This window comes from Theropithecus gelada, chromosome 5, assembly GCF_003255815.1.
Source record: "Theropithecus gelada isolate Dixy chromosome 5, Tgel_1.0, whole genome shotgun sequence".
Taxonomy (NCBI): domain Eukaryota; kingdom Metazoa; phylum Chordata; class Mammalia; order Primates; family Cercopithecidae; genus Theropithecus; species Theropithecus gelada.
In genome coordinates this window covers 66414956-66440335 of record NC_037672.1, presented here as the reverse complement: position 1 = coordinate 66440335, position 25380 = coordinate 66414956, and the positions used below count along the sequence as shown (strand labels likewise).

The 25380-nt window shown below is 38.7% G+C and overlaps 1 protein-coding gene across 3 annotated transcripts in view; it reads right to left on the bottom strand.

The window, feature by feature from the left end:
* The window catches only part of CDKL2 (cyclin dependent kinase like 2), a 51656-nt gene that overhangs the window by 14283 nt on the left and 11993 nt on the right, over positions 1-25380 (bottom strand). For all 3 annotated transcript variants that reach the window (XM_025386218.1, XM_025386217.1, XM_025386220.1), the window contains exons 3-10: positions 20552-20746; positions 14854-15032; positions 13173-13285; positions 11358-11497; positions 7857-7945; positions 5722-5857; positions 4577-4878; positions 3888-3981 (exon numbers count right to left, since the gene is read on the bottom strand). In XM_025386218.1, coding sequence (XP_025242003.1) covers positions 3888-3981; positions 4577-4878; positions 5722-5857; positions 7857-7945; positions 11358-11497; positions 13173-13285; positions 14854-15032; positions 20552-20746 — 1248 coding nt within the window. The remainder of the gene's footprint in view (positions 1-3887; positions 3982-4576; positions 4879-5721; positions 5858-7856; positions 7946-11357; positions 11498-13172; positions 13286-14853; positions 15033-20551; positions 20747-25380) is intronic.

Below are 25380 nucleotides of genomic sequence, written 5' to 3'. Positions count from 1 at the left end.
TAGAAAAAAATTTCATCCAATTATTTCAAATGTCTTCCTCATTAAATTCATTAAAATTGCTAACAAGTAGATAACTTGATTGCTATGAGTTTCTCCTTCTCCCTTTGCCAGTTATCAGTGTGTAAATCCCAGCAAGTAGTAAAAGGTTAAAAGATGGGCATTGATGCCCTGGTTCTTCAGGCCAGCAAGGTTGGGCCTTACAACACTTCCTAGGCTTTTCAGCAAATAGTTGCTGTTGTCTTCATAAATTTTGAACAGTTTATCTTCACATGTATATCACATCTCCCCCTAGCTTATTTTTCACTTTCCCAATATAATTTTGTTATTCATTTTTCTATATTTGTCCTTGTCTTGCTCCTCAGAGTAAGAATATAATACTATCCTCCTAGGAATACAATTTATTAAGTAAAGTATTATAACTTCAATTATTTTCCTAATCTTTCTTAGTACTATTATTTCACAGTTGATAAAGTCAGAAAAAAATTGTGAGGAATAGCAGCAGCACTTCAATTCTGCATCCTTATGAATTTGACACTTTTCCAATATTTTTCATTCGAGAATCACAGAAACCCTGTATTCATATGTATGTATAATGAACTACATACACACAAGCATATGTATAATGACATTAAGTTATTGAGGTTCCTTGATGCCTCAAACTTAATATTCTGTGAGTTATGCCATTCTGGCTGCCAGAAATTCTTCAGGAGTCCTGCAGTGAGCTTTTGCATTTCTTTCTTTTAGATGTTTCTGCTTACTCTCTTCCAAGCGCTAAGGCTATTGGTTCAAGTTGGCTATAAAATAAAATAGTTCAAGAAAACTACATGCAAGTACAAAAAATAAAATTTAAAAATGAGTTTAAACTACCAGATTAACACATTCAAAGTGTGAAAATAAAACACATAATAAGTATTTATAATAATATATTTATTCACACATCAGAATGGAGGCATAAAACATGGGAGAGAGGTACTGATCTTTAACATACAAGTTGAAGACAGTCTAGGCTTAGCTCTGCTTGCATTAATTTTCATTAAGGAAAGACTCCACTGGGTCTTCGCCCTCCTAATCTTCACCTCCTTTCTTGATTACCTCTTCCAAAGAAGAATAAATCAGATCTAAAATTATCAGCCAGCATTGATTATGCAATACCTGAAAGCAGGTTGATATCAGTTCTGGCAAAATGGTATTAAACCAGCTATTTTGAAAAGTCTTCCTGATTAAAATAATCTTCCAAAGCAAATCAGGATTTTAAAACACAAATATCCACAAAGAAACCAAAAAAGAAAGTATTATAAGCACAGAAATTATAAACTAAGAATAATTAAAAGAAAAATAAATACAATGTCCAAATCATGAGAGAGATGAAAAGGCTGTATTTTCCAGCACTGAAGATAGTGAGAGAAGTAGAGAAAGGAAATTTGTCTCACACACACACACACACACACACACACACACACACACAAATACTCCTTTGGGAATACATCCATACCTCCCTTTGTTGTGAAAAGCATTCATTCATTCAGTGTGGAGTCTTTCCTTAATGAAAATTAATGCAAGCAGAGATAAGCCTAGATTTCCTTCAACTTGTAGGTTGTAGGTCAGTACCTCTCTCCCATGTTTTATGCCCCCATTCTAAGGTGTGAATAAATGTATTATTATAAATACTTATTATGTGTTTTATTTTCAGTCTTTGAATATGTTAACCTGGTAGTTTGAACTCATTTTAAAATTTTAGGCCAGGCATGGTGGCTCACACCTGTAATCCCAGCACTTTGGGAGGCCAAGGTGGGCAGATCACCTGAGGTCAAGAGTTTGAGACCAGCCTGGCCAACATGGAGAAACCTCGCCTCTACTAAAAATAGAAAAATTAGCTGGGTGTGGTGGTGGGTGCCTGTAATCCCAGTTACTCAGGAGGCTGAGGCAGGAGAATCGCTCAAATCAGGGAGGCGGAGGTTGCAGTGAGCTGAGATCATGCCACTGCACTCCAGCCTGGGCAACACAGTGAGATTCTGTCTCGAAAAACATATAATATATATATATATTTGTACTTGCATAGGAAGGAAAAGTACAGTGAGGAAAACAAAAGCACAAATCTCTGCCTTGGAAGCTTACATTCTAGTCGGGGGAGACAGACAATATATAAATAAGAGTATATAGACGATGCCAGGTAAATGCAATGGAAAAAAATAAGCAAGGAGAAGGCATCGAACATAAAGGGAAGCATAATGAGTTACAAGACTTCACAATAAGGTTTCATGTGAACTAAGGAAGAGAAAAAGTAAATCCATTGGATTATCTGGGGGAAGGATCTTCTAAAGCAAAAGAAATAGCAAGTGCAAAAGCCCAAAGGTGGGAGTATGTCTGACCATGTTCCAGGAATAACAAGGAAATCAGTGTGGTAGAACAGATTGATGGAGAAAGAGTAGGTGGGGATGGGATAGAGGGCTGGGTGGAGTCAATCATGCAGGCACTTATAGACCCTGTAAGGACTTTGGCCTTTCCTCAGAGATAAGAAGCTAATGGAGTATGTTGAGCAGAAGAATGATGAGGGTTTCACGTAACTTTAAAAGAGAAACATTCTGGATGCCATGCCGAGAATAATAATGCTCCTTCCTGTGCTATCTCTAAATACAATATGATACTATGCTTTAATTTGCTGATCCTCTAGATCATGAAGTCCTTGAAAAGAAAGATTTATTTATTTCCAGTGTCTCACACATAATAAATGATTGATAAATATTTATTATATAAATAAATAGAATCGTTTCTCTCTTTTTCTTTTTCTTTTTTTTTTTTTTTTTGGTGAGACAAGATCTTGGTCTGTTACCCAGGCTGAGGTGCTGGGGCACAATCACAGCCACAGTTTACCACTGTATCCTCAACTTTCCAGGTCCACCCATCTTAGCCTCCCAAGTAGCTAGGACTACAGTCATGTGCCACCATACCCAGCTAATTTTTTAAAAAAAATTTTGTAGAGACAGGATCTTGCCATGTTGCTCAAGCTTGTCTCAAACTCCTGGGCTCAAACTATCCTCCCGCCTCAGCCTCCCAAAGTGCTGGGATTGTAGATGTGTGCTACCATCTCCGGCCAATAGAATACAGCCACCAAAAATCTGTTGTGGGTGAGATAAGACAATTTATATTCTCATCTACTCTAAAAAAGAACTGATCAGCAATCATCAAGGTGAGAAAATTTACTATGTTACTAAAGAAAAAATAAAACAAGCCAGGCACAGATGGCTCATGCCTGTAATACCAGCACTTTGGGAGGCCAAGGCAAGGTGGATCACGAGGTCAGGAGTTCGAGACCAGCCTGGCCAAGATGGTGAAACCCTGTCTGTACTAAAAATACAAAAATTAGCCAGGAGTGGTGGCAGGCACCTGTAATCCCAGCTACTCAAGGGGCTGAGGCAGGAGAATTGCTTAAACCAAGGAGGTGGAGGTTACAGTGAGCCAAGATCACGCCACTGCATTGTAGTCTGAGCGACAGAGCAAGTCTCCGTGGAAAAAAGGAAGAAAGGAAAAGAAGGAAGGAAGGGAGGGAGGGAAGGAGGCAGGGAGGGTAGGAGGGAGGGAGGGAGGGAGGGAGGGAAGGAGGGAAGGAAGGAAGGAAGGAAGGAGGGAGGGAAGGAAGGAAGGAAGGAAGGAAGGAAGGAAGGAAGGAAGGAAGGAGGGAAGGAGTTTTCAGACTTATAAAACTTATTTAAACTTTCAGAATTTCACGTTTATGGCTATGACGGGTTGGGATAATATATGCACAATTAAGGTTTCACTTTATGTGTATCCAAATACAATTCTCAGTTCTTCACTATCATATTTACTTTTAATAAAAGTCTAGAGCTGACTGGTGTTTGCTCTTCTACTACTGAGAACTGCTTACTTACTAATGTGGTCACATTAATGTTATAAATGCCTGATGGGGAATGTCTGTTCGGTTTAACAAATGGAATAGAACACTTCTTAGTTTTCTCATCCACTCTGTAACAAAAAAAAAAAAATGTTTTTAGGTTAGAACCAGCAATAATTATTTTTTCAAGCACAAAACCAAATGACACAGCACCAACTAGCAAGCAGTTTAACCAGAATGTAATATCTATTCTCAAATATACAATGCACATAAATCTGGTGAAACATTCTATTCTTTAACACTACCCTCATGCCTCCCACCAGCCCCCAAGTCCTACCAAATACATTACCCTCCTTTCAGCAAAATTCCCAAATAGAGCTTCCTTATACTACTATAGGCTCACAGTCACACCATGCAGCAGCAACCACCCCAAAATTCTCTCTTTTACTATGACAACCTGCTTTCACATTATTAGAGTATATAGCTGTAGATTCTCTTCACCTTAAGGAATAAAACCCTACTTTCTCAGGACTTAGGTGAATTGTTTTGATCAAACGCTAGTAATTTTCATCACACAGCCAAAAAGTCTTTTGAAACAACTACCTGACAAGAATGAATAGCATCCAGAATTCTGAGAATAAAAACAATGTGGATGAATTGACAAACCCTTGCAATTTGCAAATATACCCTTAAACAATTTTTTGGTCTTATTTTGCTAATTCATACCTGTAACTCTGAATTGGTAGAGTCGCAGTTCCCATTCCAGAATTAATACCGGGAGCAACTGCAGAAAGATTGTGCATAAGCGGGGGAATTGCCACGCCTGGATTCCTTGTGTGGTCCACACTGACATTGCTGCAGTCTTTGAGGCTTGTTGAAGGCACTATTTTGATGTGGCTTGTCCTACTGTCATGGAGACAGCTGGCATTTGAAGCTCTATTGCCTTTTTCAGCTTTTTCTCCATCAATTTTTGAGCCTTTTATTTTAAATAGTTTACAATCCTTAATTTTGGGATCAGCATTGGTATCCTGATCATTAATAAAAATATTAATAAGGTTAATGATCTGAAGAGAACGAAAATTCACCTCTTCTTATAAAGTACTTGTCAACTAGAGCAGAATATCATAAGTATCACCCTTTTCAACCTGTTTTCTTTATTCTACCTAAGGGTTTAAAATTAAAGCCAGATTCTTATTCAGATAGTTATTGGGAAAATATGAAAAGAATGGAAATGCAATTCACACAGCTCGCTCAGACACACACACACACACACACACACACATATCAGTGGAAAAACTCATGGAAGAGGAATCAAGAATGCCACTTTTGTTCTTACATATTCAGAGTCAGGGAACACAAAACTGATAACTCTTTCTTCTTTTGCTGTACTTCATATGAGTGTATTGGTGGTGGATTTGAATTACCTTATCAAGAACAGATCCTGGATAATTTACTAGGAAAAGCGAACCTAAGTTAAGTATCCAAATCTCACTTTTCAAATGCTTTACTTTATATAAATTTCTACAAACAATATTTTTCACTCATATCCTTTAAGAAAGATAAGTGGAGTGAGGGTTGTTTGTTCCACGTGTCTGTGTGTGTATGTGTGCATGAAAACACATGTCTAGATGTTCTTGGATGAATGTGATTTAAGCACTGTTACACAGTCTGGCACCTAACAGGTACTCAAAACATGATATGTTAAGTTTTCTAAACAGGTAATATCTATTGAGAAGATATATTTTTGCAACTAAACTAAAAGTTAACAATATACTCACTGCTCAGAAAACTTTTTTCAAAATTATCATTTTTCTCAACAAATTTAAAAAAATAAGTATATTAAATTAAAAATGTGAAACATGAACATTTACCTGTACCACAAGTGTTTTTCTTTCTTCACCTAAGGAATCATCTTTTTCTTTTTCCTTCTTTCTGTTTTGGGATTTTTTAGATAAAGAAATATTTCTGGCATCTTTCTGTACTTTTAACTGTAGTTCTTGGGAAAACCTACATAAAAATGTAATAAAATTGTAAGACATGGATAAACCTACAAAAAAAAATTGACTTTCAAGATATTTATTTTTTAAAAACTGAATGTTAAACTAGTCTATGTTATTAAAAATGAGAAAAATCCTGGCCTAGATCAGCAGTTTGGAAAGGGTGGTGTGTAGATCTTTGGGGATCCCTAAGAACCTTCACAAGGTTCACAAAGTCAATGCTATTATTTTAACATAAAGATGTTTGTCTTTCTTACCACATTAACACGAAAGCAGTGGTGGATAAAACTGCTGACACCTTACCAAGAATCAAAGCAGCAAAACCAAAATGTACTAGCAGTCATTACTTTCTTGATAGCCACACATTCTCAGTGGCCCTTTTTTTTTTTTAAAGGCAGTCTTGCTTAAGAATGTCTCTGATGAAGCAGCAAAAAGGTATTAACTTAGTTAAAGCCAAACTCTTAAACGCATCCTTTTTTTATCGTCTGTGTGACAAAATGAGAATATACATAAAGCACCTCTGCTACAAACCAAAATACTATGGTTGTCTTAAGAAAAATGCTTGCGTAATTATTTGTGATACAAACTAAACTAGATATTTTTACTTGAAAGAAACACTGACAGAGAAACTATGAATACTAAGACTTTGGTTCTATGTGAAACATTTTCTTTTAACAAATAAAGTGATCTTGTCACTTCAAGGAAAACTGAACTTACTGTGTCAATGATAAAATTCAAAATTGTATGCAAAAATTACAATTCTGTTAAATTTGTATCCACTACTGTGAGCTTAGCAGCTTCCCAAAACTCACAAACTTTTATGAGATAGAATGTAATTTTTGATGCTGTACAAGAAATAAGTCAATATTTTTAAGATCTGCATAACTCAGCAAACTAATATTTTCCAAATCACTAAAGCATGATATTACAAAAGCATGCATGGGTAAAAGATTCATTAAAAAGGAAGGACAGACAAATGGATTTTAATTTAACAAAGGAAGAAAAACTCCATGATATGGTTTCAGATTCCACAATGCAACCAGCCTTTAAGAAACTACCACTGGGCCGGACACAGTGGCTCACACCTGTAATCCCAGCACTTTGGGAGGCCCAGGCGGGCAGATCACCTGAGGTCAGGAGTTTTGAGACCAGCCTGACCAACATGGAGAAACCCCATCTCTACTAAAAATACAAAATTAGCCGGCTGTGGTGGCACATGCTAATAATCCCAGCTACTCGGGAGGCTGAGGCAAGAGAAACGCTTGAACCCAGGAGGTAGAGGTTGCAGTGAGCCAAGATTGCACCAGTGCACTCCAGCCTGGGCAACAAGAGCGAAACTCCATCTCAAAAAAAAAAAAAAAAAGACACTACCACTGTCAAGTTTTGCTATGGTATCAGAGTTTTGGTATAGAATCAAAGCATGCCCACCATTATCTACTTACGTGAGTCCAGAGTTTCTTCATATACTTCCACAAAAACAACATATCACAACTAATTGAATACAGAAGCAATTAGGAAGACCTAGCTATCTTTTATTAAGCTACACGTTACTGCCACTCATCTCACTATTCTGTGTTTTGTCAGCTTCACTGTGTCTCCAACACATCAGCAGTATCAGCAGTATCAAAGCACTTGGTGTGATATGAGTTTGGCAGCAACAGAAGATGGCACTTTTATAACTACATCAGCATCTAAGATGATGGCATCACACAGTTGGTAGCAACATAGAAATCAATGACCTAACTGGTAGATGTCACCACAGGGAGACAGAAAGAAGAGGTTAAAGTGACTGCTTCATGAAAACCAAGAGCACTAATTTAGTAAATGTAGGAGACCACCCCTAGGAACTGCATTATTGCTAAGGGAATATGGGGGTAGGGTGGTAGATATCTGAGATCCTGCAAAGTAGGTGGGAATAGAAATAAGAGAAGTGCTGTTTGTGACTATTGTGGAAGACTTACTTTAACCCTAGGTTGGTATGGCCTGAAAAACATGGGTAAGTACTATACCTCTCAGCAAATCCATCCATTTGAAAGAAATCATGGTGTAGGAGCTCAGAACAGAAGGGTCTTTTGTCAGGGTCAATATGTAAGCATTTCTGAAAAATTAAGAACACCTAGAGTTCATATCAAAGAAAAACTACCTACATTTAAATTTATAAATATGAAAAAAAATTCCTCTTTATACTCAATGATTTTTTTCTTTTTTTTTAAGACAGGGTCTCACTCTGTCACCCAGGCTGGTGTGATCGCTACTCAACTGCAGCCATGACCTCTCTAGGCTCAGATGATCCTTCCACCTCAGTCTCCTGAGTAGCTGGAACCACAGGTATGCACCACCATACCCAGCTAATTTTTGTATTTTTTGTAGAGACAGGGTTTTGCCATGTTGCCCAAGCTGGTCTCGAACTCCTGGGCTCAAGCTATCCACCCTCCTCAGCTTCCCAAAATGCTGGGATTACCAACGCAATCCACCACACTTGCACACCAATGTACTTTATGCATCTATAATCAAGGATAAAGAACAACGCACATATCTAGACAATGACCATCAATGGTTGCTAGTATCACAAAAAGACCACCAGACATTCAGTGTCTCTATATGGAAATACACAAACCTCCTATGAAGTAGTGCTGCCAAAAAATCAACCTGATTCTGTTCAAGTTCTAGCTCTACTGTGAGTTTATAAGAAATACAGGACACAGAGGAACATGTATACCACATTATGTAGAAAATTCTAAGGACAAATGACTTAGTTTCTTCAACAAATAAATTGCAAGGTTTAAACAAAAAAGAAAGAGATGAAGAGAAGCTTATAAATAAAGTTTTAAAAACATACCGACCAATTGCAATCTATAGTCTTCATTTAGATCCTAATTCAAACTATGAAATGAAATTTTGTGGAAATTAATGAAACTTTAAACATCAATTAGATATTTTATGATGGTAAGAAATTAATTGGAATTTTTAAAACTTAAGGCTATTACAGAATGGAAAGGATTTACCCTGTACTTATCACTATGCTAGATGCTTTACAAAGATTATTTTATTTTATTTTATTGCAAAGTCTTGTTCTGATTCATTAAAGCCCCTAAAATGCCAGTAAAAATAGAAGGGACTCAATAAGTAGCTTTAAATGAACAAGAAAAGTTCTCCGCATAACTGTGCTTCTTTTATAAGTAAAATAACATGTCTGCGATTTGCTTCAAAATACTCCAAAAAAAGCTGAAAAGTGTAGATAAATTAAACAAGATTATCAAAAGGTTGATAATTGTGGAAATTAGATGACAAGTACATGAAGGTTTGTTATACAACTATTCTTTCTATTTTCTTTTCTGTTTGAAATTTTCCATAATAAAATATTTTCAAAGTTTTATATGATTCTTTAAGGTATGATCAAGGTACACAAGTTGGACAATAGTTTTACCTTTATTCCCTTGTATCTCCTTACAAGATTATAAAGCTTGTACCAATTAAAAATATTTGCATCTGTTAAAAGATTATGTAACAAACTGGAAATGTATTATTCTAAGAACTTGTTATAATTAGTTATAAGCTTATTAAACTTCATGAGTTAAAGAATTTAAAAAAATGGGTAAATGTTATAGCCTAGTGTTTTAGAGGTACATATTTTATCAATACTTTAAACAATCTTAACTAATGAGAACTTTTTGAGCTAATAATTCCCCAAAAAGGTCAACTTTTAGAGTAGATTCTTACTTGATAGAATGAAAACCTCTAACATCTTCCTTAATCAAATACAACAAAAAAGTATTGGCCATTTGTAAACTGGCTGCAGCCAATCCAGTGGCTAAGCAAATACCCCTTTGACAATACCATACAGATCATGATCCTATGCCCTACATTTTATTTATTTATTTATTTATTTTGAGACAGAGTCTCGCTCTGTTGCCCAGGCTGGAGTGCAGTAGTGTAATCTCAGCTCACTGAAACCTCCACATCCCAGGTTCAAGCAATTGTCTGCCTCAGCCTCCCGAGTAGCTGGGGTTATAGGCACATGCCACCACACCTAGCTAATTTTTGTATTTTTAGTAGAGATGGGGTTTCACCATCTTGGCCAGGCTGGTCTTGAACTCCTGACCTTGTGATCCACATGCCTCGGCCTCCCAAAGTGCTGGGATTACAGGCGTGAGCCACCGCGCCCAGCCATCCTATGCCCTACATTTTAATATTTTCCTACTTCTCTAACCGTTATTTATTTATTTAGAGAGAGAGAGATTCACTCTGTCACCGAGGATGGAGTGCAGTGGCGCTATCTCAGCTCACTGTAACCTCTGTCTCCTGGGTTCAAGTGATTCTTCTGCCTCAGCATCCCGAGTAGCTGGGATTACAGATGTACGCCACCACGCCCAGCTAATTTTTTTGTATTTTTAGTAGAGATGGGGTTTCACCATGTTGGCCAGGCTGGTCTCGAACTCCTGACCTCAAGTGATCCACCCACCTTAGCCTCCCACAGTGCTGGGATTACAGGCTTGAGCTACCGTGTCCAACCCCTTTTTATTTTCTTATCCTACTTTTATTTTCTTTTCCATTTACACAAGGCTTGTATTTTAAATGTTAAACGTTAAAATCATACAGTGTTTTTATGTTTTTAGTATGTTTTTCAATGAGGATGTTTTCACATTTACAAAATGCTAGATAACAATAAATGGTTTCTTAATGAGTTTTAAAACAGGTAAAATTTTCAGTCCTTTTTCTCTGAAGTTACCCCCATCAAATTATTTAATTTTTTTCTAAATGTACAAAAATTAAAATCATTACAGGAAATTGTTGACCTAAAAGATCAACTAGAGGCCAGGCATGGTGGCTCATGCCTGTAATCCCAGCACTTTGGGAGGCTGAGGTGGGCGGATCACGAGGTCAGGAGATCAAGACCATCCTGGCTAATACAGTGAAACCCCGTCTCTATTAAAAATAGAAAAAATTAGCCAGGCGTGATGGTGGGCGCCTGTAGTCCTAGCTACTCGGGAGGCTGAGGCAGGAGAATGGCCTGAACTCAGGAGGCAGAGCTTGCAGTGAGCCGAGATCGCACCACTGCATTCTAGCCTGGGTGACAGAGTGAGACTCCGTCTCAAAAAAAGAAAAAAGCCGGGCGCGGTGGCTAACGCCTGTAATCCCAGCACTCTGGGAGGCCAAGGCGGGCGGATCACGAGGTCAGGAGATCGAGACCATCCTGGCTAACACGGTGAAACCCCGTCTCTACTAAAAATACAAAAAATTAGCCGTGCGTAGTGGCAGGCGCCTGTAGTCCCGGCTACACCGGAGGCTGAGGCAGGAGAATGGCGTGAACCCGGGAGGCAGAACTTCCAGTGAACCGATACCGCGCCACTGCACTCCAGCCTCGGCGACCAGCGAGACTCCGCCTCAAAAAAAAAAAAAAAGAAAAAAGAAAAAAAAAAAAGATCAACTAGACAAGGAAAAAAAGAAAAAATAAGTCTTGATAGTGCATAAATTCCCTGTCATAAAGTATAAACAATAAGTATGATTACCTTTGCTAAATCTATCACCACTTCAGAGAGCTTAGGATAGCGTCTTTCAAGAGGTTCTCTTTCCTTGATTTCAGGCAACCTTACTCCAGCAAACACGGGATTTTTATAAAAAAGCTCCTGATGTCTTGGAATTAGATTACCTGGAAGTGAAAACAGCACATATCTCTGTTATTATACAACATGACAGAAGTGGTGAAGAGACATGTGGAGTGAAGTAGAGGAAATAGTGGAACACAGCTTATGGAGTTTGGGGCTCTGTCAACATGCAAAATTGACCAAGGACAATGCTGTTACTGTGGTGGTACATGGAAGTCTTAAGGAGCATAGGAAAAGGACAGGTAAAAAATATTTTATAACTTTCCAGATATAAGTACCAGCACTTCGTTTCTAACTACAAAGCATAAAGTGCTGAACAAAACAATAAAAATATTAATAGTCATATGGACAGGATCTAATCTAGATAAATCAATTCTACCCCTTTAAGAATTTAATATTTGGTCAACTGATTTTGTGCTTATCTTAAAGTCAGATTTGAGCACTTTATCTTTTTTCTCAACTTTAATATCTAGTTGAATATAAAACATATCTGAAAATTCCACTGTAAGAAACCATTGTACTGCTTATTTAATTTCTAACCTGAAAACTTCAAATCAAATAGTTGAATTACCCCAAGTATTTTCCCATTAGTTCCATTTCTAAGCTCCATCTTCAAACATGAAGTTGATATTTCTTTTTTTTTTTTTTTTTTTTTTTTTTGAGGCGGAGTCTCGCTCTGTCGCCCAGGCTGGAGTGCAGTGGCCAGATCTCAGCTCACTGCAAGCTCCGCCTCCTGGGTTTACGCCATTCTCCTGCCTCAGCCTCCCGAGTAGCTGGGACTACAAGCGCCCGCCACCTCGCCCGGCTAGTTTTTTGTATTTTTAGTAGAGACGGGGTTTCACCGTGTTAGCCAGGATGGTCTTGATCTCCTGACCTCGTGATCCGCCCGTCTCGGCCTCCCAAAGTGCTGGGATTACAGGCTTGAGCCACCGCGCCCGGCTGATATTTCAACAAACGTAAGATTTTGATAGTCCAGCTTTGAAATTCTGTCAAAAGCACTAACAGCAAAAGTCCAAATCTGTGGTAAGATTAAACCAACCTTGGAAATCTCTGTCTCTCCTCTTGAATGGAAAGTAAGGACAGTAGTCATATTACACCAAATGCTTACTGACTCAAGAATAATAAATGATCATTGTGTCCTCTCTACATGTAATTAACTGTATGTAAAAGTGCAGAGAAATGCACAACTTCTGCTCTTTTCCTCTTTGTTGAGGGGAAAGGGGAGGTAGTGTGATTAAGAACATGCATCAGGGCCAGGCACGGTGGCTCATGCCTGTAATCCCAGCACTTTGGGAGGCCAAGGTGGGCAGATCACCTGATGTCAGGAGTTCGAGTCCAGACTGACCAACGCGGAGAAGCCCCATCTCTACTAAAAATATAAAATTAGCCAGGCATGGTGGTGCACGCCTGTAATCCCAGCTACTCGGGAGGCTGAGGCAGGAGAATCACTTGAACCCGGGAGGCGGAGGTTGCAGTGAGCCGAGATTGCACCATTGCACTCCAGCCTGGGCAAGGACAGCAAAACTCCATCTCAAAACACACACACACACACACACACACACACACACACACACACACACAGTTTTCCTATATGCTCCCTACCTTCACTTAAAACATATATAATCTTTAATGCAACAGCTTAAAAAATCACAAACACACATGCACAAATGAATATGCAGAAAAATCTCTAAAATTTAAAACACAGATGTGTAACCTTACCTAAACACATCATAATATGATATAGCTGATCAATATCAGAATCTCCAGGAAATAGGGGTTCCCCCATGAACATTTCAGTTACCACACAACCAATGGCCCACACATCAACAGCCCTGAAAAAAAAAGCAATGTGGTGTAAAATCTGGCATCCTAATACGCTCCAAAACCCAAAACTTTTTGAGCACTGAGGTGATGCTCAAAGGAAACGCCAAGGAGAGCATTTCAGATTTCAGATTCTCAGATTTGGCATGCTCCAATGGTATAATGCAAATATCCCAAAATCCAAAAAAAAAAAAAAAAAAATCTGAAATCTGCAACACTTCTGGTCCCAAGCATTTAGGATAAGGAATACTCAACCTACAGTAAGTCTTAAATTACCCATGAAAAGATATTTCCCTATTAAAGTTCTAACTCCCAATTTTGCATAAGTGAGCTTTCCAGAAACTTCAATCATGTGACATAAAAAGGAAATGCCTTCTGAAAAGCCAAAACAGTTATTATGTATACTTTATTCTGGAAATAAGACTCTCAGGCTCCATTTAGGGCCTATTCATTCTTTGTTTACACATAACTCTAGTAAGCTTGACCAATCCATGCTATGCCATGGTACACTGAAAACAGTATACCAGAAAGAGGAGGTGGCTGCTAAGGATAAATACAGTAACAATGAAGAGAACTGAAGGCTGATAGGGATAAATTTTTTTTTTTTTTTTTTTTTTTTTTTTTTTTTTGAGACAGAATCTCACTCTGTCACCCAGGCTGGAGTGCAGTGGTGCAATCTCAGCTCACTGCAACCTCCACCTCCCAGGTTCAAGCGATTCTCCTGCCCCAGACTCCCGAGTAGCTGGGATTACGGGTGCATGCCACCATGCCTGACTAATTTTTGTATTTTTAGTAGAGACGGGGTGTTACCATGTTGGTCAGGCTGGTCTTGAACTCCTGACCTCATGATCCGCCCACCTGGGCCTCCCAAAGTGCTGGGATTAAAGGCATGAGCCACCACGCCCAGCCTAGGTATAAAAAATTTGAAACGATCTTAAAAATCAGTTACAAGAACTCAAAGAATACGCAAGCATCATTTGATATAGGAACAACTACCTTAAAATGCTTAAGGTTATTGCTGAATTATAAAATGGCACAAAAATTATAACATGGTAGCAAAATAAGAACTCAGTAATCAAGAAAATAATAAATAATGTTTAGTGTGCTCTGAAAACAGAAATTGTAGAAAATATTTTAGAAAGATTTCAATCAAAAGCAGTAAAAGCTACAATCCTTTCTTCTTTGAAGAATTCCCTTGTGAAGACAATTTATGTTTTAAAAACATTTTACTTAGTTATATTTCTGCCTCCACCCTTGCTTACTCCATCTTCCCTATTCCAACAATGTCACATTTAACCAATCAATGTTCACCTCTATTTACAAGTGATAAATGTATCTATTTACAATCCACTGTATAAAATGGACCACTTAATTTCCCCATCTCTAAAACAAGTATACTTTTTTCACAGGAATGTTTAAAGGGGAAGCACCAAAAATGATTACAAATCACTTTATACAGCCCCTGAAACTCAAGCCTTACTTTCAGTATTAGAGAGATCATTTATTATATCATAAACATATTCCAGTGTAGCAAGAAGCAAGAGTAAAAATCTACTCCTCCCCATTACTGCTGTCTTACTTGCCATACTTGACATCACCAACCAATAGTTCTGGAGCTCTGTACCATCGGGTTGCCACATAATCAGTATAAACCTCCCCAGGAGCTGCCAATGTTCGCGCAAATCCAAAATCGCATAGCTTGACAACGCCAGACTGGGAGACTAATATATTCTCTGGCTTTATATCTCTGTGTATGATCTAGACAAGAAGCAGAGTGTGACAGATGTTAAATAAAATTAATTATTTTGGGGCACCTGCTCTGTGCAGGGCATTGTATCTTGTCCCTCTAAAGAATACAAACAAAAGCATAGAAAGTTGCTCCTAGCCCTAAACAACCTAGGACCTAGTTGGGCAAGAAAGAACATTTATACTTGAAATTTTATTTAAACAATCAAAAATATTGGATAAAATATATTTTTTCAAATTACTAAATCAACTGTTCAGTTAATGACTCCACTCAAGACTAAGAGAGTAAGGCTATCATTGAAGCTGGGGCAGTCAGGGATAATTTTTATGCAGGGGTTGGGCTCTAACATAGGTCTTTAACACTAAGTATGACCTAGATAAATAAAGAAAAAGAAGGGCAACCCAAGCGAATGTAACAAAGAGAGCACGAATGTAAATGGGGATAGATAAGAGATTGTGGGAAAACTTTTTTTTTTTTAAAGACAGAGTCTTGCTCTTGTTGCCCAGGCTGGAGTACAAAGGCGCGATTTCGGCTCACTGCAACCTCCGCCTCCTGGGTTCAAGCGATTCTTCTGTCTCAGCCTCTCGAGTAGCTGGGATTACAGGCTCCTGCCACCATGCCCAGCTAATTTTTGTACTTTTAGTAGAGACGGGGTTTCACCATGTTGGGCCAGGATGGTCTCAAACTCCTGACCTCAGGTGATCCACCTGCCTCGGCCTCCCAAAGTGCTGAGATTACAGGCGTGAGCCACTGTGCCTGGCCAGAAAACGTTTTTTTCTAGAGTACAGGTTGTGTGAAGTGGAGGAGGAATATCTCAGCTGACATACTAGGAAGTGTGGCAAGACCCTGGGAACCCATGGAAGTGACAGACAATGTGGTATTTAAAATTGATGTTGGCCATAAATGAGCTAAATCAGAGAGAAAGATGAGAGGCAGGAAGAAGAGCAGTGGGACCAGTATGAGGTGACAAAGGCCTAAACTAGGTTGGTGCTCAGAGGAATGGGAAAGAGGAAATGCAGCTTAGATACAATAAATCAAAAATCAATAGGCCGGGCACAGTGGCTCACGCCTGTAATCCCAACACTTTGGGAGGCCAAGGCAGGCAGATCACTTGAGGTCAGGAGTTTGAGACCAGCCTGGCCAACATGGTGAAACTTCGTCTCTAGTCAAAATACAAAAATTAGCCAGGCGCGGTGGCAGGCACCTGTAATCCCAGATACTTCAGAGGCTCAGGCAGAAGAATCGCTTGAACCTGGGAGGGAGAAGGTTGCAGTAAGCCGAGATTGCGCCATTGCACTCCAGCCTGGGTGACAGAGCCACCATCTGAAAAAATATATATATATTTAAAAATCTACAGCTACGCAAAAGACATTATTAGGCCTAATTCTCTAATATAAGCAAATTGTATTTTGAAAACTACAAAAGATAGATTTGTTTTAAACTCTTTCAGAAGACCAGCATTCTAAATGGCAATCTGCCATTGCTGAGCATGTTGTACAGGCTACCAACTTTTATTACCCTAGATATCAGTGATGAGGACACAGGTCCAGTCTCAGACCATCTGTGCTGTGATAGAAAAAGCTAAACGGTCCAGGCACGGTGACTCACACTTGTAATCCCAGCACTTTGGGAGACCGAGGTGGGTGGATCATGAGGTCAGGAGATTGAGACCATCTTGGCTAACATAGTGAAACCCCATCTCTACTAAAAATACAAAAAATTAGCCTGGCGTGGTGGTGGGTGCCTGTAGTCCCAGCTACTCAGGAAGCTGAGGCAGGGAGAATGGCGTGAACCTGGAAGGCGGAGCTTGCAGTGAGCCGAGATCATGCCACTGCACTCCATCCTAGGCAACAGAGTGAGACTCCATCTCAAAAAAAGAAAAAAAGAAAGAGCTAAACTGGGAGTTGGGAGACCTGGGTCTAGTCCCTGGTTTTCAGTACAGCCATAGACAACTCAATCTTTCTATCTTCTCAGCCCACAAATGAGGGGGCTAAAGTGCATGATCACCATGTTTCTTCCCAACTCTAATACCTTATAACTTACGGTAACAACAATAGATTCTAAGTATAACCAAGATGATATGAGTTGAATTTTTCCTAAAATCCATCATTGCAGACTGGGGTGGCCAGAAAAAGTACTATGAAAAGGGTAGGCTCTGATATGGGTCTTTAATACTAGGTATAACCTAAATAAATTATGATACCTAGTAATTTCAGTAAAAAAGGCGTTTAGGGTTCTACAAACCTTATAATGTTCTGTACTATTTGGGTCAAACTTGAATTGACAGAAACCTCAAATTTGGTTTTAAATATGTTATTCAGTCTGGCTCATAAAAGGATTAAAATAATATTTATATTTTTAAAAATTCAAGTGTTCATATATATAGATACATTAAAAAATGAGTAATATATTTGAGAATAAATGTTTTCATTTTCTTAAAGTCAAGTATCTCATCCTTATGTGTATGTATATGTGTTTATATATGTATGTATGTATGTATATATTTGTGTGTTTATTTATTCCAGCCCCTACCATTATTATCTGTCTGCATTAAGAAGAGAAATGTTAACTGCCCAGAAAACAAAACCTTAAAATATACCTTCAATAATAATGGTAATAATAGCTAACACTTGAATACTTATGTGTCAGGCACTATTCTAAATGTTTCTCATGTTTTAACTTATTTTATTCTCACAATAACCCTAAGGATAGGTGCTACGAAGAGTTTAAGAGTAAATGGAGGCTGAGCACAGTGGCTCATGCCTGTAATGCCAGCACTTTGGGAGACCGAGGTGAGCCGATCACTTGAGGCCAGAAGTTCAAGACCAGCCTGGCCAACATGGCGAAACCCCATCTCTACTAAAAATACAAAACTTAGCCAGGTGTGGTGGTGCACACCTGTAATCCCAGCTACTTGAGAGGCTGAGGCAGGAGAACCGCTTGAACCCAGGAGGCAGAGGTTGCAGTGAGCCAAGATCGTGTCACTCCAGCATGGGTGACAGAGTGAGACTCTGTCTCAAAAAAAAAAAAAGAGTAAATGGACTAGGAAAAAAGTAATATGACTGCCAGGCAACATTAATAACACTAATGTTCCCTTGAGAGAAGTGTTTATAAATTAGAGTGAGATCAGTTTACCCATAAAAATTCACATTTTCTATAGTTTAAAGAGATATGTAAATGCTCTGAAGCTTAGCAGGGAACCACTGGAATTTTTTTTTTTTTTTTTTTTTTTTTTTTGAGATGGAGTTTTGCTCTTGTTGCCCAGGCTGGAGTGCAATGGCACAACCTCAGCTTACCACAACCTCTGCCTCCCAGGTTCAAGCGATTCTCCTGCCTCAGCCTTCCGAGTAGCTGGGATTACAGGCATGTCCCACCACACCCAGCTAATTTTGTATTTTTAGTAGGGATGGGGTTTCCCCATCTTGGCCAGGCTGGTCTCAAACTCCTACCTCAGGTGATCCGCCTGCCTCAGCCTTCCAAATTGCTGGAATTACAGGCGTGAGCCATCACGCCTGGAGAAACACTGGATTTTACAATCTCCTTTTTTTTTTTTTTTTTTTTGAGACAGAGTCTCGCTGTATTGCCCAAGCTGGAAGGCAGTGGCACGATCTCAGCTCACTGCAACCTCTGCTTCCTGGGTCCAAGCAATTCTCCTGCCTCAGCCTCCCAAGTAGCTGGGATTACAGGTGCCTGCCACCATGCCCAGCTAATTTTTTTGTATTTTTAGTAGAGATGGGGATTTCACCATGTTGACCAGGCTGGTTTCAAACTCCTGACCTTAAGGGATCAGACCACCTCGGCCCCACAAAGTGCTAGGATTACAGGCATGAGCCACCATGCCCGGCCTAAAATCTCTTCCCTTAAACACAGAATGGCACCCATGCCAGCAGTACTTGACTCTAAACTGCCTGGATGTATCTGTACATCTAAAGGTAGAATGTGTTATGTTAAACGTGGGTTGATTCATCATGAAAGTATAAAAATAAAGGGACACAGAAGCAATGGAGGCAGGACACATTGAAATGCGCTTCTAACATGAGAGAGACAATGGTTCTTTTTGCTTACTGGTTCCACTGGCAAGCCTATCCTTAGTACAGAGATGAATGTAGGGCATTCAGCCACCTAACTCCAAATATTACAGGCCCATTGGGAAGATATCATCATTTTTATGAAGAAGGATGAATCAGTATCTTTTAAACTGATACATTAAGTATTTAATTCACTAACACCTCATGCTGATCTGATTTCTTGCAAATTCAACATTATTGTTATTCTACTTTATATATTTCACCCCTGTAACAATTATCTCTCTTTGCAATTTACTAAACTGGCATTCAGTCTCCTGAGTTTGGTCAATGTGAGTCTGCCCTAAGAGACAGATAGTCTCAAAATTAGGTTTCTCAGAATAGATTTTCTGAGCCTGTATCATTCCAAAGTTGCCAGGAGGCCACGAAGGAAGGCCTCCTAAAAAAGGGCAGTGTGTTTTCCAGTGGAAACTAGGTATCTGCCTCTACTAAGCAATTTTTTTATATATGTAGACTTCACACTATAACTGAATAACATAACGAAACTACACAATAAAAGACAGTTAAAAAATTAAAGACAGTGAATAATACTAATAACCGAAAAGAAATATATCAATTTAGGTGGCAGGTACGTAAAATGATTTTTTCTTTCTTTTATAATTATCTTTAGTTTTAAGTTTTTCTACCATTAATATTTATTACTTTTATAACCACACAAAAAAATGTCATTTAAAATATTTTGTAAAACTGGCAAAATCTATGTGTTGAGCTATTCATTTATACTTGATAGGTGTCATTCTTCTTGGAGGTGCTTTTATATGATACTCAAAGTATATAAAATTATTGTGATAGACTACAGGGTAAGGATAGAAATTTTCATATATTCACACTTTGTAATTAGGCAAGAGAACACAAACTAACAAACACACAGACCCTTGGGTCTATACATTTCTCAAGATTCATCACTTAAAATTTGTGCATTTCACTTAGTAAATATTACCTTAAAAAAGAACAGAAAACAGGGCCAGGCACAGTGGCTCACACCTGTAATCCCAGCACTTTAGGAGGCCAAGGCAGGTGGATCACCTGAGATTGGGAGTTTTGAGACCAGCCTGGACAACATGGTGAAACCCCATCTCTACTAAGAATACAAAAATTAGTCGGGCGTGGTGGTACATGCCTGTAATCCCAGCTACTTGAGAGGCTGAGGCAGGAGAATCACTTGAACCTGGGGGGCAGAAGTTGCAGTGAGCTGAGATCTTGCCACTGAGCTACAGCCTGGGCAAAAGAGCAAGACTCCATCTCGGAAAAAAACAAACAAACAAAAAAACCCAGAAAACAAATATTCAACTCCAATTAATAAGATGCACAGATGAAGTATTTATTGTTAAAGTATACTGACTTTCTGAAACTTATTTTCAAATGCATAAATCAATAAGACAGATTAAAGGATTAATTAATGAATAAATATGTGATAAAGCAAATTATTTAAACCCAATACTTACATTGTGACTGTGACAAAATCCAATTCCATTAATAATCTGAAACAAATACTTTTGAACTACTTGGTAGTCTAGTCCATTTGGAAAGAGCTCCAAGTCGTCAAGAATTGTGTGGTCAACAAATTCAAAGACTAGGTACCATCGTTTTTTTTTCTTACACACTTCCAAGAGATTCACCAAGTTTTCATGCCTCAGTTGCTGTTATTAAAAAATGCAAAGTAGCTGTTATTTTAAAATGCAAAATAGTTTATATAAATTAAGATCAAATTATTAGCAATTAATTATTTAAAATAGATCTCAGCATAATAAAAACATAAATAAAATGCATATACAGTATAAATTGTAAAAGCATATTCTGGTTTTTAAACTACAATTGAGAGACTATATTGCTCCTTTCTCCTCTCAGAGAACAAAATCAAGCTAATAAGAAAAAGAAGTGTAACTCCATCTTTGATTAAACTAAGAGGAATCTATGACCTCCTACTCATAACAAATGAGATGGGACTACTAAATGTAATAAAGGTCAAACAGAAGTATAGGAAGACACCAAAAGATCATCTGTGGCTACAAAACTGGCAGCGTAAGAGTTCTCTGAAGCCAGTGACATACCCTGAAAAGACAAAAAAGTCCTCCTTTAATATAATGGAAAACTATATATATATGTATATATGTATAATGGAAATAAGGCTCATAGACAGCAGTGAAAACATCCCTAGAACTGAATGGCACCAAGAAACAGCAGTGGGGAAGGGCTGGATAAGGAATCACACAGAAACACATTTGCTGGAAACAGTCTCTCAGTGAGGCAGAGTAGAAGGCAAAACAATTCGTTACGAACAAACCTGCAACTGCAAGTTTTAGAGAAATTAAACCTAATATAATTAAATCCCACACTCAGGCATATGTGATAAGGAACACCATTGTGAATTATGGTAAATTCCTGCTAGCCTGGAACAAAGTCATGGCCTCTCCCCAGAACCTCCTACAAATAGTCCTCCAAAGACTCAGACTTTATTATAAGAAACAATCTAAAAGGAACCAATCAAGGATCTATTCAAAGATGTAAGAAATGAGGAAGAAGGGAGAAAGAAACACAAATGGTAGATTAACACTCACCAGAAAAAAATGTTGCCACCTTTAAAGGGAAAGAAATCAATGGAATACAGAATACAGCTCTCAAAATCCTCAAGAAAATCCAAGTATAATCCAGGAACGTTATACTCAACCAAATTGTCATTCAGATAAAAGACAACATGAGCATTGAATCTATTTAAGGCAGGACTAAATCTTATACAAATGTGGGCATCATGGTTACAAAATAGAAAGTGAACATTTTAAATGCAACAATGCACAAATGATATAGATGTAAACAAGATAAAAGTGCATATATACACCAGGTGCAGTGGCTCGCACCTGTAATCCCAGTGACTTGGGAGGACAAAGCAAGAGAATCGCTTGAGGCCAGGAATTTGAGACCAGCCTGTGCATAGCGAGACCCCATCTCTACAAAAAATTTTAAAACTTAGGCTGGTATGGTTGGGCACACCTCTAGTCCCAGCTACTCGGGAGGCTAATGTGGGAGAATCACTTGAACCCAGGAGTTGGAGGCTGCAATGAGTGTGGTGAGCTATGATCATGCCACTGCACTTCAGCCTGAGCAACACAGCAAGACCTTATCTCGAAAGAAAATGAAAAAACAAAACACTAAAGTAAATAAGATATTTTCTGAAATCAGATGGTAGGTGAGTGGGAGAGAAAAGGAACTAGAAATATAATAATTACTTTACAAAGAAGTAACTATGTTATTTAACACTATAGTTATTAAGGTAAGCAATACAGCTAGGCATGGTAGCTCATGCCTGTAATCAATAGCTTGAGGCCAGGAATTGGAGGCTGCAATAAGCTATGATCATGCCACTGCATTCCAGCCTGGGTGACAGAGTGAGACTCTGTCTCTTAAAAAATTAAAAAATAAAAAAAGGTTACCAAGGAAACACATCCAATATAAATATAAACATAATGTAAGGAATTCAGGGGCCAGGCACAGTGGCTCATGGCTGTAATCCCAGCACTTTGGGAGGCTGAGGCAGGTGGATCACCTGAGGTCAGGAGTTCAAGACCAGCCTGGCCAACATGGCAAAACCCCATCTCTACCAAAAATACAAAAAACTTAGGCGTGGTGGCATGCCTGGCTACCACCATGAAGTAATGAAGTGATATCAATGAAGTAATCACAGCTTCTAAGGAGGTTGAGGCAGGTGAATCACTTGAACCCAGGAAGCGGAGGTTGCAGTGAGCCGAGATCGCACCACTGCACTCCAGCCTGGGTGACAAAGTAAGACTCCATCTCAAAAAAAAAAAAAAAAAAAAGGAATTCAGAGATCATATAGAAAAATATTTTTAAAAGAGTTATACATATACATCATGGAATATTATGCAGCCATAAAAAAGAATGAGGTCATGTCCTTTGCAGGGACATGGATGGAGTTGGAAGCCATTATCCTCAGCAAACTAACAGGAACAGAAAACTAAATACCACATGTTGTCACTTATAAGTGGGAGCCAAATGATGAGGGCACATAGAGGGGAACAACACACACTGGGGCCTACCGGAGGGCAAAGGGTGGGAGAAGGGAAAGGACCAGGAAAAATCTGGATAGTCAATGACTGACAAATAATTCTTTAAACCCAAGACTTACACTGTGACTGTGACAAAATCTAATTCCATTATTAATAATCTGAAACAAATACTTTTGAACTACTTGGTAGTCTAGTCCATTTGGAAAGAGCTCCAAGTCATCAAGAATTGTGTGCTCAACAAATTAAAAAACTAGGTACCATCATCACCTAATCATTAGCCTAATGGATACCAGGCTGAATATCTAGGTGATGAAATAATCTGTACAACAAACTCCCATGACACATGTTTACCTATGTAACAAATCCATACATCCTGCACATGTACCCCTGAACTTAAAAGTTAAAAAAAAAACTTCTACCCTGCCTTCCCTTAAAACAGACATTTTACAATGTAAAAGAAGTGTTGCTAAGAAAAAAATAAAAGTTATAAAAGAATACGATATTATACATAATAATAACTAATACACAATGCTTACTATGTTGCAGGTACTATTCTAAGCACAAAAGCCTTATAAAATAGGTACAATTATTATCCTGCTTTATAGCTGAAGCAACTAACTCACGCAGAGGTTAAGGAACTTGTCCAAGGTCACACAGCAATAACTTATGAGGCATGATTAAAACATCTTCTCAGAAAAACCAAAAAACTAAACAAAGAAACTGACAAAAAATGCCCCAAACCCACAAATTTCATATCCTAATGGAACTATAAATTCTGGCAAATTCTATTTTATCAAATTAAGACATCTAAATGATACTAGAATGTCAGTTGTTCCATTGGGCTGTTTTGGCACATTTCTAATAGAAGAAAACATTACACTAAAACGTTTTACTCTATAAAAAATTCACACTATAGCACCAGATAATTTCTCTCTCTCTACTCTATGTCAAGTCCTTCTTGCAAAGATTTCCACACTATCTCCAACCCTGCAATCATAATTAAAGCACAGACTATCCGCTGGGCGTGGTGGCTCATGCCTGTAACCCCAGCACTTTGGGATGCCGAGGCGGACGGATCACGAGATCAGGAGTTCGAGATCAGCCTGGCCAAAATGGTGAATCCCTGTCTCTACTAAAAATACAAAAATTAGCCAGGCATGGTGGCGGGTGCCTATAGTCCCAGCTACTCAGGAGGCTGAGGCATGAGAATCGCTTGAACCCGGGAGGTAGAGGTAGCAGTGAGCCAAGATCGTGCCACTGCACTCCAGCCTGGGCAACAGAGCGAGACTCTGTCTCAAAAAAAAAAAAAAAAGCACAGACTATCAGCTCCACAGGTTCTCTGTCTTTGTGCTTGTCTTTTTAATGGCAGATGGTTACCTTCTTTCGTAATGGCAGACTGAATAACTCAGACCAGCCCTCCAGTTGAAAATTCTATTTTTTTTTTTTTTTTGAGATGGAGTTTTGCTCTTATTGCCCAGGCTGGAGTGCAATGATGCTATCTCGGCTCACCGCAACCTCTTCCGCCTGCCAGGTTCAAGTGATTCCCCCGCCTCAGCCTCCCGAGTAGCTGGGATTACAGACATGCGCCACCATGCCGGCTAATTTTGTATTTTCGGTAGAGACAGGGTTTCTCCCTGTTGGTCAGGCTGGTCTCGAACTCCCGACCTTAGGTGATCCGCCCGCCTTGGCCTCCCAAAGTGCTGGGATTACAGACGTGAGCCACTGCAACCAGCCATTGAAAACTCTTTAAAAGTTGGATTGATTTTCAAAAAATCTTCTTCAACATATAAAAGGCTAAAACGACAGTGAGGATTACTGGGCTAAAATTGAGAACAGGAGAATCCAGAGAGTTAACCTCAGGACTCAAAGCTAATTTTGACATGAAGTAACAAATGTAGAAATGAGCTTTGATTTTTGTGGCTCCACAGGGCTAAAAGGGAAAAGTCAAAGTCCAAAAGCCTTCTAAAGGTGGGATACCTGAGAAACCACCTCCAATTAAAGCTAGGACCCAAAAAACTACATCCTCCAGAGTGAAAATGAGCAGATATAAACGAGGCATCGCTAGACTTAACATCACATTCAAGGAACTAAAAGCCTTGAATCTGGATTCACATACTGAACTGGCAGCATCTCCATGTACCTGTCAGAAGCAAATGAATATTGCCTCTGGATAAAGAAAATCTTACCTTAGCCTCAAAATATTTCTACAAATAAAATTTCAAAAACAATATTCAATTCTAAAGGATAATGAG